This window comes from Ammodytes marinus (genome assembly GCF_949987685.1).
Source record: "Ammodytes marinus genome assembly, chromosome: 14".
NCBI lineage: Eukaryota > Metazoa > Chordata > Actinopteri > Uranoscopiformes > Ammodytidae > Ammodytes > Ammodytes marinus.
The window spans coordinates 11,658,681-11,673,558 of record NC_137218.1 but is presented as its reverse complement, the minus strand read 5'-3'; the positions used below and the strand labels follow the sequence as shown (position 1 = coordinate 11,673,558).

The 14,878-nt window shown below is 39.1% G+C and overlaps 1 protein-coding gene across 1 annotated transcript in view; it reads left to right on the top strand.

Annotated features, from left to right (window-relative positions):
• The window catches only part of rad50 (RAD50 homolog, double strand break repair protein), a 32,778-nt gene extending 18,127 nt beyond the window's left edge, over window positions 1-14,651 (top strand). Inside the window, exons 18-28 of the mRNA XM_080041544.1 lie at window positions 72-265; window positions 2,506-2,616; window positions 3,920-4,012; window positions 4,091-4,204; window positions 4,598-4,725; window positions 4,893-4,994; window positions 5,173-5,295; window positions 12,801-12,886; window positions 12,980-13,122; window positions 13,247-13,380; window positions 14,032-14,651. Of these exons, the coding sequence (XP_079897670.1) occupies window positions 72-265; window positions 2,506-2,616; window positions 3,920-4,012; window positions 4,091-4,204; window positions 4,598-4,725; window positions 4,893-4,994; window positions 5,173-5,295; window positions 12,801-12,886; window positions 12,980-13,122; window positions 13,247-13,380; window positions 14,032-14,218 (1,415 nt within the window). The 3' untranslated portion in view covers window positions 14,219-14,651. The remainder of the gene's footprint in view (window positions 1-71; window positions 266-2,505; window positions 2,617-3,919; window positions 4,013-4,090; window positions 4,205-4,597; window positions 4,726-4,892; window positions 4,995-5,172; window positions 5,296-12,800; window positions 12,887-12,979; window positions 13,123-13,246; window positions 13,381-14,031) is intronic.
• Window positions 14,652-14,878: the final 227 nt, after the last annotated feature.

Here is a 14,878-nt window from a genome sequence, read left to right as displayed (position 1 = left end):
ATGGAGTTGAATCAATAGTAAGGCTTTTGGTCTTGGTCATTGCCTCTTTGTATCTTGTTGTGTCCTTGCAGCCTCCAGCAAGATGGAGCTGAAACGCAAGCTAATCCAGGACCAGCAGGATCAGATTCAGATGCTGAAAAGTGCTCTTAATGAGACCAGAGCAGAGAAACTCCAGCTGAGCAGTGATATGCAGAAACAGCAGCAGCTGGAGGAGCAGTGTGTTGAGTTTACAACTGATATACAGTCCTTAACCAGAGACATCAGGGTACAATTCATTCTTATTTTTAAATGTATGCTACTTCCTAGGGGTGTGCGGAGACGTCATTGTCTGTATCTGTGTCTGTTCAACCAACAACATTATCTGTATCTGTATCCGGATACACAACAAGAAGTGGGCGTGGCATATACCGGAAGTTTCTTTTACATTTGACTGCATTAACCCTTGTGCGATGTTCGGGTCTGTGGGACCCATTTTATTTTTTATCAAAAGAAAAATTATACTATTAATTATAATTTCAAACTGAGACTCATTGGCCTTGGCTCATTTACTGTGAAGAACATATATCAGAAAAATAATTTGGTCAACACACACTGTACACTCTGCTACACATTTATATTACATTCAGGATGTTTGGGTCTACTAGACCCAGGGCTAATACAAATGTAGAAATTGTAGGTTTTGGAAGAGAGAGAAGCTTTTAAAGATGACGCGCCCAGTCCTCGTGTACACCTCAGAACAGCTGTTAGGGTCATTCTACCTGTTGTGTCATTGAGGCGGAACGCGCTGCGTCAATTAAGCGCATAATATAAAAAAAAAAAATCCCCGAATAATAACGGGACTATTCGGAAATTAGCTGTATCCGTATCTAACTCATTATCCGTGCTTATCCGAATACATATTCGGATTCGGGCTCATCTCTACTACTTCCTATAAGATGCTGATGTAATGTTTCTTACAAATTACTGTTTCGAAATGCAGGTTCACGGTAGGGGTGTACACGTGTAACCGTTTAGTAAATCATAACCGTTTAGGAAAAATCAATAAACGAAAACCGTTTAAAAAAAAAAAATTCAAATTTTCTTTTTTTCAAAGTTTTTAAATATGTTCTGGAGACACACATTTATTGATTTTACATCACTAGTAGGCCTAAACTAATTGGGGATGATAAAAGCTAGTCTGCCGAATCGGTCTGTCCCTCGGCGAGTGTGTGAGTGTGTGTATCGGCGCACACACACACACACACACACACACGGGGAGTCGCCGTGCTGGTGCTCGACTCACAGCCACGGAAGAGTGATGAAAGATAACCTAAAGATTAAAGTTACTCGGTTGACGTGAACTAAGCTCGTAAGTAGCCCGAACTTTATAACACCTGTTCAACCTGCATGAACGTGGACATGTAGAAAGTGATAGGCTATATTAATCAGGAAATGAATGAAGCGCGATAATGACGGCGCACATGTCAGGCGAACGTGTGTTTGTGTTTGTGCCATGGACCTATTATAAGAGGTGTGTAAACGAGCGTAGTTCATTTCAACTGTGTGTTTACAGGCGAACGAACGCGTGTGTGTGTGTGTGTGTGTGTGTGTGTTTGTGTGTGCGCGCGCGCCTACAGGACGGCGGGCGCTCGAAGACAATGACGTCACGGTTAACCGTGTACACGAAAAAAATTCCGTCGTGTACACGGTTAGATATTTTCGTAAACGTTCACACCCCTAGTTCACGGCATGTGTCACTTGACAATTATTCTGACAAAAATAATTGCGATTCACAATTTTGTACCAATACTATATCAGTGATTCTTGAGAACCGGGACAAAAGGCCGTCTTCCATATGTAACTGCTGTTATGTTTAAAACAAAAAATATTTAAAATTGTAGATGTTATTAGGGATTAAGAATAGAATGTCTGGAGCAATTATCCCCTTAAATTTACATTTTACATACATGTAATTTAATTTGCCGAAACATAGGGTTTGTACATTTTTGTCCCCCTTCTCAAGAATCACTGACACACTTAAAATGTCTGGAATAACAAACAAATATTTGAATTGCTTCATAGGATACACAGTTTTTTCTTTAGATAAACATCCTTTTCATTGAATAACAATCAAATAATCTTAAATAATTGATTTTTGTGTAAATTATGTTAAAACTTAAACTTGTATTTTACTATTTTTCTTATTTTATCCTATTTTATTTCTATTTTGCTCACAGAAATATGGAGTATGTCACAACAACATTTCACTGCACATCCGTATATGAATATGTGACGAATAAAAACCTTTTAATCTTTGAACATATGACTGTACATTAGCAAGGTAGACCGCTTATATTAATGAGAAGTTGTTGGTGTGTACTTTTCTATTTGACATTTTATTGTTTGCTTATTTTTTTTTTTTCATTATTTCTTGGTGTATGGTAATACAGAAAAGTCTCTCTATAGTAGTGTAATAGTGTATTGATGCAGTATTGTCACATTTTCTCTCACTTTGTGTCCAACCAGGAAGCCAAGGAACAGCTGTCCCCTCTGTCTGCTGCGCTGGAGAAGCTGCAACAGGAGAAGCAGGAGCTGGTGGAGCGCAAGAGGCAGAGGCAGGAAGAGGGGCAGGAGAAGGTGGATACATTCTCTCTCTTTTGTCTCTCTCTCACTGTATTCCATCTCTATGGTGAAAACTCAAATTAAGCAACAAACAGTATTTTTCCACTCACATTAGACTGAGGATGGGCCATTTCCAGGCTTTATTTTAGTTTATTTTATGTTTTTTAAATGTCAATTTTCTACAGTCAGCCAGCTTTATTCTAAAAAGCATTTAAAGAGCTATACAAATACTTAAAGGCACTACGAGTAAGATGGCACGTTGGCGTCCCCTTTGGACAAAAGCGGTAGTATTTTTACGACGCCCGCTGTCGCAAATGCTCGTGCCAGGCGCGTGAGCGTGGACTGAGAAGGGCGCAATATAGTGCATGTTCGTGTGTTGAAAGTGTGAGGACTCTTTTCGGCTCCGTGAGAGTGGTTTTGACACTGCATCAACTAATGCCAGTCAGTACCATGGACATATAAAGAAGGTCAGTACACACACCTGCTTGCAATGAGTTGATTCAGCAGCGTCACCTAACTACTCTCTCTCTCACGGAGCTGTGTCCTCACAGAAAGCGAATGAATGAGAGACGGCAGTTAGTAGACTATGGATCACGATGAGGTAATGTGTTTGTGTTGTTGATGTAAATAATGACTATTTCAGATAATGGTTATCTGATGATGGTGAAGCAAAGCAAACTTTGTGTTAGTACCAACCGCTCATTCATTTAGCAGTCTAGTTTCGCTCTCGTGAAATTGTATACACGTTGCTTGGCAACGTCCTCCCGCCCGCCTATCACTCACTCTCCCTTTTCGCTTTTCTTCATTGCATTCTCTTTTTTTTCTTTGATGGTTCAGCCCCGTTATCAGTCATTTATGACGACAAATAACTGTCTCAAACAAGGCTCCCGCTCCCCTTCCCTCACCTGGAGGGATAGGCTTCTCAAATCGCGTTGCAGCGCCACACTGAAATCTGCAACCAATACGGATATGTGACCATAGAGCCTGCACGAGCGAACCGAAAATCGGACTGGGTGTGCGACCAGACCAAAAGCAGTAATAAAAACTATATAAAAACGTCTTTCTTTGCACTGATGGTCTCGTTTGCTGTTAAAGGTAATTTATGATTATCAGAGGAAACATGAGGCTGTTTAAAAGATATTTAAATGTTACTCGTATCCGCTTTAATGTTGTGGCTATATAAGAAAAAAATTAAAGAAGCAAGATGAAAGTACATTAAAAAAAAGCGTAAGGTTGGACTAAAAGGAGCTTTAAGGCTCTATTGGTGCATATGATTAATCTTAATCTTATCCCTATGCGTACACTTTGTCACTGACAGATCAATGCCATTAAAGAGAGGGTGAAGGCGATCACTACCTTGGAAAGAGACATCAACAAGTATGTCAACGATGGCAAGGACAAATACAAAGAGGTAACGCGCACCATCTCAAAATTTCATATTTTTTACACAGCGGACTTGTTGACTTGACATTGTCTGTTGTTGTTGCAGCAAAAAGAGTCTGAGCTTCAAGAAACCAACACTCAGCTCCACGAGGCTGAGAAGCATAAAGAGAAGATCAGCAAGGAGATGGGAAACATCCGTCAGGACATAGACACTCAGAAGGTTTGCTGAGTCAATATTGTCTTCATTCTCACATTTCTGTCTTAGGTTCAATCCACCATTTGTACTGGTTGGTGCAAATAAGTCCTCAGTTATTGGTCATAACTGCCAACATTGCAGAAACTGTGCTGTAGGTTCCATATTGGTAAACACCCCAGTAGAGTTTTGTTTTTTTCTTCTTCACCTACTTACAAGTTGCATGGAGAATGGAACGAGTCTTCAAGGCTATACAACACTTGAAGCATAGAAAATAACTATTTACAGACAAACAGTTTGTCTTGTGGCTTTTATAAGTGTTGATCCTTAACAACTGCTTGTGGGTGGAAGTCCATCTATTGTCAAAACTATGTTGATAATAATGCATATATTTTGGTAAACTTTTTTTATGTTTCTCAGGTTCAGGAGCGCTGGTTGCAGGACAACCTGACATTGAGGAAACGAGTCGAGGAGTTGAAAGAGGTTCTGACAAAACGTGAGGCTCTCATGAAAGACATGGGCAACATGCAAGTCTTGCAGCTACGCCAGTAAGTGCACTACACCATTATCAATCATATGTAGGACCACTACATTTGATAATAAAATAAGTAGAGTAATAAAAAGGAACTCGCCCAGTCACCTCAAATGTAGGTCAGGCATGAAGTAATATTAGATGTTAGCCACAGTATACTCACTCTTTTCTTTGATTGTCCAGAGAACGACGTGAGGCGGAACGCAGGTTGGAAGACTTGAAGAAGACCCGCAGTATTGCAGTGGGTCGTCAAAAGGGCTTTGAGGAGGAGATAATGCACTACAGGTGAGATTTGCAGATGTATTGTTGGGTTGGCACAGTACTGAGCTTCAGCTGAAATGTTCATCCATCCCTTTGGTTACTTTAGTATTCATCACTCCGAATCATGCGATATACTGTATATTCATAATGTGATTTGTATTTATTGTTTTAATTCAACTTCAATTAACTTTCACCCTTTCAGAAAAGAGTTGCGAGAAGATCAGTATGACAAAGCTGATGAGCGCTACAAAAACAAGATGATCACAATGAGGACCACAGAGCTTGTCATCAAAGACCTAGATGTCTACTACAAAGCCCTTGACCAGTAAGTGTTGCCCTAACATGTAAACACTAATGGTAACAAAAGAAAAAAGGTACGTAATATTGATGATACTTGAGAACTCCATTTGGAAAAGACAGAATATTACAATAATAGGAAAAGAACTGATACAAATAAAAATAGCAATTGTTAAGTTGCAAACACTAGAGAATAGGGTTACTGAAGTAGGCAGTAAGGTTAGTGAGATTAAGTTTCACATTGAACACATCCTTTGTCTAACCATATTTAGTAATCTTCCTGTTTTGAGACATCCGGCCATTGACTTCCTTATCAAGCTCTTTCAAAATGAGGTCATCAAATCTACCACAGCGTTTGTATGCCAATACCTAGAAAGTCAGCTTCTGGGTAGAGTTGGTAAGAAATATCCTGTAATAATAGGTTTTAACAAAAAGTAAGCTAGCTATTGATCATTCTGGTTTTGTTTGAATTCTTAAACTGAAACGAGCTCCTATGACTATTTGCCTTTACCTCTTATAGACCTCCACCCATAAAATAGCAAGTGAGGTGTATTACAGTCAATTAATCAAAACCAAATGAATTTACACATAATAAAGCAAAGCAGTGACGGCATTGTTGGTGAAGGAATTACATAACAGTTGAGTTTCCTTTGTGTAGGTGGCCTGTCAGACACGTCGGTTAACATGAATTGGAACTGTCTTTTATCTTTGCAAATCACAATGCACAAGCTATTGATGTGGTAAATATATGATGGTTAAGCAAAAAGTGGCATCAGATTTACATTTGCAGTGTTTTATGAGGTCATGAATCAGGCCTCCCCAAATCCATTATTTCCTTTTGAAAGCTGATCGAGATGAAATTAAAATCCAAATGTGTATTCAAGGTGAAAAAGAGTTTTTTTACTGTTTGATATACAGTGCTGCTTGAAAAATGGGAACCCCTTGAGCCTTCTGGAATTATATTTAGTTTAACCATTATTAAATCATTTTTATCCATACCAATATTTGTTATATTAAATAACAGGTGTATGTTTGTCAAATAAAACAAATTATTTGCCAACTTTTGTATGTGCAAATGTAAGTGAACCCTGAGCTGCATTGCTTAAATGGAGCAGGTAAACACAATCAAGTGGGTGAAATTGAGTGATTTAAATGGAACAATGTAATGAGAGAACTTTAGGGAAGAAATTGGGCAGCACTAGATAAAACAGAGATCAAACCAGGTCAGTTAAGGCTCACCAAAGTGAACCCATACAGGTCAGACATGCCAAGAGGAAGGACAATCTAAGAGGATCTCAGGAATATAGTTGTGATGTTGCACATTTACCTGGGGACACCTATAAATCAATTAAAAAAATAGTTTGAGTTCATCAGTCCACCGTGAGGCAAATCATCTACAAATGGAGAGCTTTGAGAGTGACTGAACACCTGTCAAGAAGTGGAATTCCTTCAAAAATATCCATAAGCTCCACAAGAAAAGTGATTTTTCAGGTAAAAGCCAACCCAAAAATTACATTTAGTGATTTGCAGACTTCTCTTGCAGCATCTGGGACAGATGTGCATTGTTCCACAATAAGAAGAAAACTCAGTCAACATGGCTTTCATGGGAGGGTTGCTGAAGAAGCCTCGGCTCTCAAAAAACAACAAAACTGCCTGTCACAACTTTGCCAGAGAGCACATGGAGATACCCAAAGTCTTCTGGAAGTCTATTCTGTGGACAGATTAGTCTAAAATGTAACTGTTTGGTCATAACCGAACCGCCGTATTTGGGCTAAAACGCAACTCTGCCTTCCACCAAAATAACCTTCTCCCAAGTGAAGAATGTTGTTGGCAAATGGTCTGCAAATCTCCAGATGTAATGTTTGGGTTGGCTATTACCTGAAAAATCACTTTTCTTGTGGCGCTTATGGATATTTTTGAAGGAATTCCACTTTTAGACAGATTTTCAGTCACTCTTAAAGCTCTCATTTGTAGATGATTCCACAGACAGATGTGCAACATCACAACTCTATTCCTGAGATTTTCTTCCTCTTGGCATGCCTGACCTGTGTGGGTTCTCTTTGGTGAGCCTAAACTGACCTGGTTTGATCTCTGTGTTATCTAGTGCTGCCCAATTTCTTCCCTAAAGATCTCCCATTACATTGTTCCATTTCATCACTCAATTTGTCCCACCTGATTGTGTTTACCTGCTTGATTTAAGCAATGCAGCTCAGGGTTCACTTACTTTTGCACACACAAAAGTATGGAAATAATTTGTTTTGTTTGTTTTAACAATTGATTTCCGGAAAAGAAAAATGTGGAATTGATAAACACACATCTGTTATTTCATATAAAAAATACTGGTATTGATACAAATGAATGAATAATGTTTAAATTAAATATCATTCCAAAACGCTCAAGGGGTTCACATACTTTCAAGCAGCACTGTATGGCCAAGTCTGACAGAGACAATAACTAATGATTAAAGTCATAAAAGGTCCCCAGTGAGGACGTGCAAGCTCACCGCCTCTGATACCATCTGAGAAAAGAGCAACGCATCATTTACCCTATGTGTGGTTTAGTTAATGCAGGAGTCTGCACTGTTATCAAGATTTGTAGCAGGCCTTAGCAGCCTTCCAGCAGACCATACATCCAGGTCACAGATTGAATACACAGAAAATGGTTTCATTTGAAGTTGGTTTGGTTTAGGAGTAGATATGAAACTCCTTTCTGCCACTCACTTTGCAACAAATTGCAATGTGTGTGCATAAAAGGTTAAAACCTTCAAGACAATGCTGCAACTTTGATGTATATACATATTTTTTAAATTACTGTTCTTTTGTTTTTTTATTTATATTCAACCATGCATATTAATATTTGTCAAATAAAATTCTAACAGCAGTTGGGCAGAGGGAGTCTCACCAAAACAAATCATGTTGAAATGATTCCTAAATATATTCAAGGATCTAAACCAAAACAGAAACTACAACACATTGCAATAACATTATGTCATAGCTGTCCAGGTTTAGCCAAGAAATCTAAAAATCCAATTACTGTTAAAACTCTAAAAAGCAACTCAAATAAATGTTTTATGTGATATGACTCATTCGGGCATATTTATTTTTATTATCAAAGTGTTCAGCTATGCATGTACAGTGTAGTGTGAAAGTTTGTGAACCCCTTGAACCTTTTGGAATTGTATTTATTTTTACCATTATTAATTCATTGTTATCAATACGAGTATTTTTATATGAAATAACAGATGTTTGTTTATCAATAAATGTTTTTCTTTTCCAGAAATCAATAGTTAAAACAGATAAAACAAATTGTTTGACAACTATTGTATGTGCAAAAGTTTGTGAACCCTAAGCTGCATTGCTTAAATCGAGCAAGTAAACACAATCAGATGGGCCAAATTGAGTCATGAAATGGACCAATGTAGTGAGAGATCTTTAGGGAAGAAATTGGGCGGCACTAGATAAAACAGAGATAAAACCAGGTCAGTTTAGGCTCACCAAAGTGAACCCATTCAGGTCAGACATGCTAAAAGGGAAACAAATCTCTGAGGATCTCAGGAATAGAGTTGTGATGCTGCACATTTGTCTGGGGACAGCTATAAATTATTTAAAAAACAGTTTGAGCTCCATCGGTCCACCGTGAGGCAAATCATCTACAAATGGAGAGCTTTAAGAGTGACTGAACATCTGCCCAGAAGTGGACTTCCTTCAAAAATATCCACAAGCGCCACAAGAAAAGTGATTTTTCAGTTAAAAGCCAACCCAAACATTACATCTAGTGATTTGCAGACCTCTCTTGCAGCATCTGGGACAGATGTGCATGGTTCCACAATAAGAAGAAAACTCAGTCAAAATGGCTTTCATGGGAGGGTTGCTGAAGAAGCCTCTGCTCTCAAAAAAAGAACAAAACTGCTTGTCACAACTTTGCCAGAGAGCACCTGGAGATACCTGAAGTCTTATTCTGTGGACAGATTAGTCCAAAATTTAACTGTTTGGTCATAACCAAAACCGCCATGTTTAGGCAAAAACGCAACTCTGCCTACCACCAAGAGAACCTTCTCCCAAGTGAAGAATGGTGGTTTCAAATTGTCAGCAAATCTCCAGATGTAATGTGTGGGTTGGCTTTTACCTGAAAAATCACTTTTCTTGTGGCGCTTGAGGATATCTTTGAAGGAAGTCCACTTCTAGGCATATGTTAAGTCACTCTTAAAGCTCTCCATTTGTAGATGATTTGCCTCACGGTGGACCGATGGAGCTCAAACTTTCTTTTAAATAATTTATAGCTGTCCCCAGACAAATGTGCAACATCAAAACTCTATTCCTGAGATCATTTGAGATTTTTTTCCCTTTTAGCATGTCTGACCTGTATGGGTTCACTTTGGTGAGCCTAAACTGACCTGGTTTTATCTCTGTTTTATCTAGTGCCACTCAATTTCTTCCCTAAACATCTCTCATTACATTGGTCTATTTCATCAATCAATTTGGCCCACCTGATTGTGTTAACCTGCCCGATTTAAGCAATGCAGCTCAGGGTTCACAAACTTTTGCACATAAAACAGTTGGCAAATCATTTGTTTTATCTGTTTTAACTATTGATTTCTGGAAAAGAAAAATGTTGAATTGATAAACAAGCATCTGTTATTTCATATAAAAAATACTGGTATTGATAAAAATTTATTAATAATGGTAAAAATAAATACAATTCCAAAAGGTTCAAGGGGTTCACAAACTTTCACACAGCACTGTATTTGACATTGTACAGGAACAGAAGCTATGATATACACTCAACAAAAATATAAACGCAACACTTTTGTTTTTGCTCCCATTTTTCATGAGATGGACTTAAAGATCTAAAATTCATTCCAGATACACAATTGTACCATTTCTCTCAAACATTGTTCACAAATCTGTCTAAATGTGTGATAGTGAGCACTTCTGCTTTGCTGAGATAATCCATCCCACCTCACAGGTGTGCCACATCAAGATGCTGATCTGACATCATGATTAGTGCCTTAGACTGTCCACAATAAAAGGCCACCCTGAAATGTGCAGTTTTGTCTCACAGCAAAATGCCACAGATGCCACAAGCATTGAGGGAGCGTGCAATTGGCATGCTGACAGCAGGAATGTCAACCAGATCTGTTGCTCGTGCATTGAATGTTCATTTCTCCACCATAAGCCGTCTCCAGCAACTTCGCACAGCCATTGAAGAGGAGTGGACCAACATTCCACAGGCCACAATTGACAATCTGATAAACTCTATGCGAAGAAGATGTGTTGCACTGCATGAGGCAAATGGTGGTCACACCAGATACTGACTGGTTCTGAGTCCCCAGACTCCCAATAAAGCAAAAAAATGCACATTTCAGAGTGGCCTTTTATTGTGGACAGTCTAAGGCACACCTGTGCACTAATCATGATGTCAGATCAGCATCTTGATGTGGCACACCTGTGAGGTGGGATGGATTATCTCAGCAAAGCAGAAGTGCTCACTATCACACATTTAGACAGATTTGTGAACAATGTTTGAGAGAAATGGTACAATTGTGTATCTGGAATGAATTTTAGATCTTTAAGTCCATCTCATGAAAAATGGGAGCAAAAACAAAAGTGTTGCGTTTATATTTTTGTTGAGTGTATTTACGCTTAGGTACATTTAGTCATTTGAAAGAGTATTTCAAAGTAGGCTACCAGGTTATTGGGTCACAGAGAGAGAGAGAAAGCCGTCACTGTAAGTGTGTGACCCATATTTTGTCTCCGGTGTAAGAAAAAAAATGTAATGTAAGTTTACAAAACATTGGACCAACGTTAAAAAAGTTGCACTGAACTGGGCATCAGACTGATGTCTATTACAGTATGTAGCACAGAGTGGACACATCCAACAAGTCATTCATATGCTTTTAAAATAAACTGTCCAACTCCCAAGTACAGATATTTTGCAACATACGCTTAACTCTGACTTACTGAGTTTATAAGTGCGGACATTCCTCAATCACGTCTTCATTGCGTCCTTATTACTTATTTCCCAGTAAGGTGACTGGCGTCTCTCTTAGAGATAGTTTTAGAAGCTCAGTTTGCCATGAAAGGAGCCAGTTGAGGTGATTCGGGCAGCTGGTAAGGATTACCCCTTGGTGCCATTTAAGGGATATATAAATAGCCAGTATGAATGGAAGCAATGTTTAGAAATGTGATTTAATCCTAATTCAATATTAAACAATATAATGTAAAATGTCCTTAAGAGGAGAATATTTTTTATATGCCTCATTAGCAATATGCCTTATCTCAAATTTGATTATTAGCAACCCCGACTTTCTTATGTTGCACAAACTACTCCCTACTTCTCCCTCTATTTTATTACCTCCTTCTAAGTTTGTGTTTTATCCACCATGCATGGTTTTCAGAAGAAGCACTTCTGGTAATGCTGTCACTGTTTTTTTTCAAACCACAGTTTAATCTATTTGCTAGATAATACACACGATATTCTTGGTATGCCGGAAAGCAACATACGGTTGGCTGTCTTTATTTCTTTTAACATTACATTTAAAAACATATCTTTGTCATATATAAATATTAGATGGCTTTTAAGAAGAGAAAACAACTTACTGCCTGTCGCTATTACTTTGTAACCAAATCAGTTAAGAGTTAAGATACTTTATCTGTTAATGGTTACATTGAAATTTGTCTTTTCGCATATCCCCTCTCAAGTTACCACAGTTTGGAGGGGGTCAGGGCGCAGGGTCAGCCGCAGTACAGCGCCCCTGGAGCAGTTTCGGGTTATGTGCCTTGCTCAGGGACACAATGGTAGAGATGGTGGGCACCGTAAATGTAATACCAGCCTCTGCTAGTTTTACAACTAACACTTGTCCTGTCCGGTGCCGGGGATTGAAACAGCGACCTCATGGTTACTGGTCGGCCACCTTTCCTCTAGGCCATCCTACCACTCCCCCACCAGACATGACTGATAAGATGGTTATCCATTTTTGTCAGTTTGAGGTCAAATACCTAAACCCTTTTTACGCGTGCATGTTCACATCCGAACCAGCATCGAGTTGAATCAAGCACCAGGTAATGTCCATGAGTTCTACTTTTCATCTGGGATACTCGCACAGTTATTTCCTGTTGCTTCACTGCACATTTTTCACTCTGTCACACCAGGACAGAAAGGACCAAAATGTAGTCTGTCTTGTACACCTACATAACCTACATCTATTCAAAACAGATGTGCTCTTGGTGAACTGCTGGAGAATAAATGGCACTTATACATAAGCAAGTACAGACACAGGAAATGCTTGGCCCTAATTTATATTCTTTTTTTGTTACTTTAAATAATGTATACTATTTCATGTACGCTTCGATACATAGATGCAATCATGAATCGGCTTTTGTCTTGGGCCTGTCAGCTGATTGTCATAACGGAACTTCAACTTTTGGGTGAAAGGAGTCTTGTCAAGATGTCTAATAGATGTCTGACCTTCTGGAAGGTAAACATAGCATCTGGTCCACTTTTTTAGTTTTTACCTTTTTGTTTTCCCATCAGAACCATCATGAGATTCCACAGCATGAAGATGGATGAGATCAACAAGATAGTCAAAGACCTGTGGCGCAGCACCTACAGGGGTCAAGGTGCATCTCATTAAAAAAAGAAATACAAATAATAAGACATGCATAATTTTTCTCCCTCGATGTTTCATCACTCCCTCTTAACCCCCTCTCCAGATATTGAGTACGTGGAGATCAGGTCTGATGTGGATGAAAACGCGTCGGCTGGAGTGAAGCGGAGGATTTACAACTACAAGGTCGTTATGGTGAAAGGAGACACGCGTTTGGACATGAGAGGACGCTGCAGTGCTGGCCAGAAGGTACCAAGGAACTAACAACAACAACAACAAAAATGTGTATAGCACATAGAGGAGATATCGTGAGCTTTTTTGTTGAAATCATTCAACCCTTTTTGTATTAATTTACTTTCCAATGCCTGACCAGGTGTTGGCCTCCCTGATAATCCGCCTAGCGCTGGCGGAGACCTTCTGTCTGAACTGCGGGATCCTTGCCCTGGATGAGCCCACCACCAACCTGGACCGAGACAACATCGAGTCCCTGGCACACGCCCTCGTAGAGTCAGTACATACTCAAAAACAATGAGTTTACCTCTATGTGTGAGGACCGTGATTGACATGATGCTATACCCAAACTTTGCTGTCAGTAGTCTGACTGTGGCACTGGTATGCTATGGAAATAACTAATTAGGATTATGAGATGGGAGTTAATAGATGCATATACTTTAGGTTCAAACGCTTGTTGTCAAAATAACTTTAAAATCTGTGAATATCTCCTCGCGATCTGCTACCTGTCCATACTATGCGCGCTGATAAACATATCCAGTTTGAATACACAGCCTAGACTCTGTAAATTGGTATGTAAACAAAGGACACGTAAACAAAGGGGGGCCACCGTAGTTGGCAACATTCCCATTTTCTAGGCAATGTTTTGAAACTGGATTTTTTTTCAAGCATACCACACAGATATATTCACTGATTTTGACAAAGTGATTTTGACAACAAGCCGTCTCCAGAATCACTCAATCCCACCTTTTTTAAGTAAATTACCAGACTTGCCAAACACTCAACATATGCACTATCATCCCAGAATCATTAACAGTTGGAGTGTATGCTTTACTAGTTTCAATACACAAGCACTGTCTAATTTGACTTAACAGTATGAACTTTATTATTCTTATTCATTTATCTCCTCTTGCTCGCTCTCCCCAGAATCATTAAAAGTCGCTCTCGCCAGCGTAACTTCCAGCTGCTGATCATCACTCACGACGAGGACTTTGTGGAGCTGCTGGGCCGCTCCAGCTACATCGAACACTTCTACCGCATCCGCAAGAACCAGGACCAGAACTCTGAGATCACCAAGTGCTCCATCACCTCCCTCTCCTCCTACCTTCACTGAGCACACCAATGACTCTTTTCAAAAAAACAAAGTTGTCTATGATCCTTTTTGCAATTGTATTTGATGGGGATCAGAGGATTTTTTTTTAAACGGTAATAACACAGTATTTCAGGGTTTTTGAAGCGTGAACATCTACCTTCAAATCACTCCTTCTATTAACTGGTTGGAAAGCTTACTGGTCTACTAAAGTTAAACTAAACCAAAGAGACTTGATGACTTGATTGTCGATGCAAAATGTAACATGTTGGATGGGGAGCAGACTTGCTTTATCTACCACCTTTAAACAAAGGCCCCAGTCCCTGTCTTTTTCTCCATCCAGTTGGGAAAAACATTTGGAGAACTTCTAAAAAGCAAACAGAGTTGAAAATGTTCCTTGTTTAACGACACTGTTCAAATAACCCAAACTTATTTGTGGTATATACACTGTATTGCATCCTCTATTCCACCAATAAAATACTAGGTAAAGTTCAATAAATCCTCTACTTATCAAATGTAACCGTTGGTCTGTCTCCTGCTTAAAGGTTATTTGGATGACATCAAAGGTCATGATCCTATTGAGTAGCTTGAACCACTTCCATGCTATGGATAAAGATTGTATTACTGACATTTTGTGACTTGCACTGTTGTTTGTAGTCTTTACTGATTGTCCAATAGTCTTAT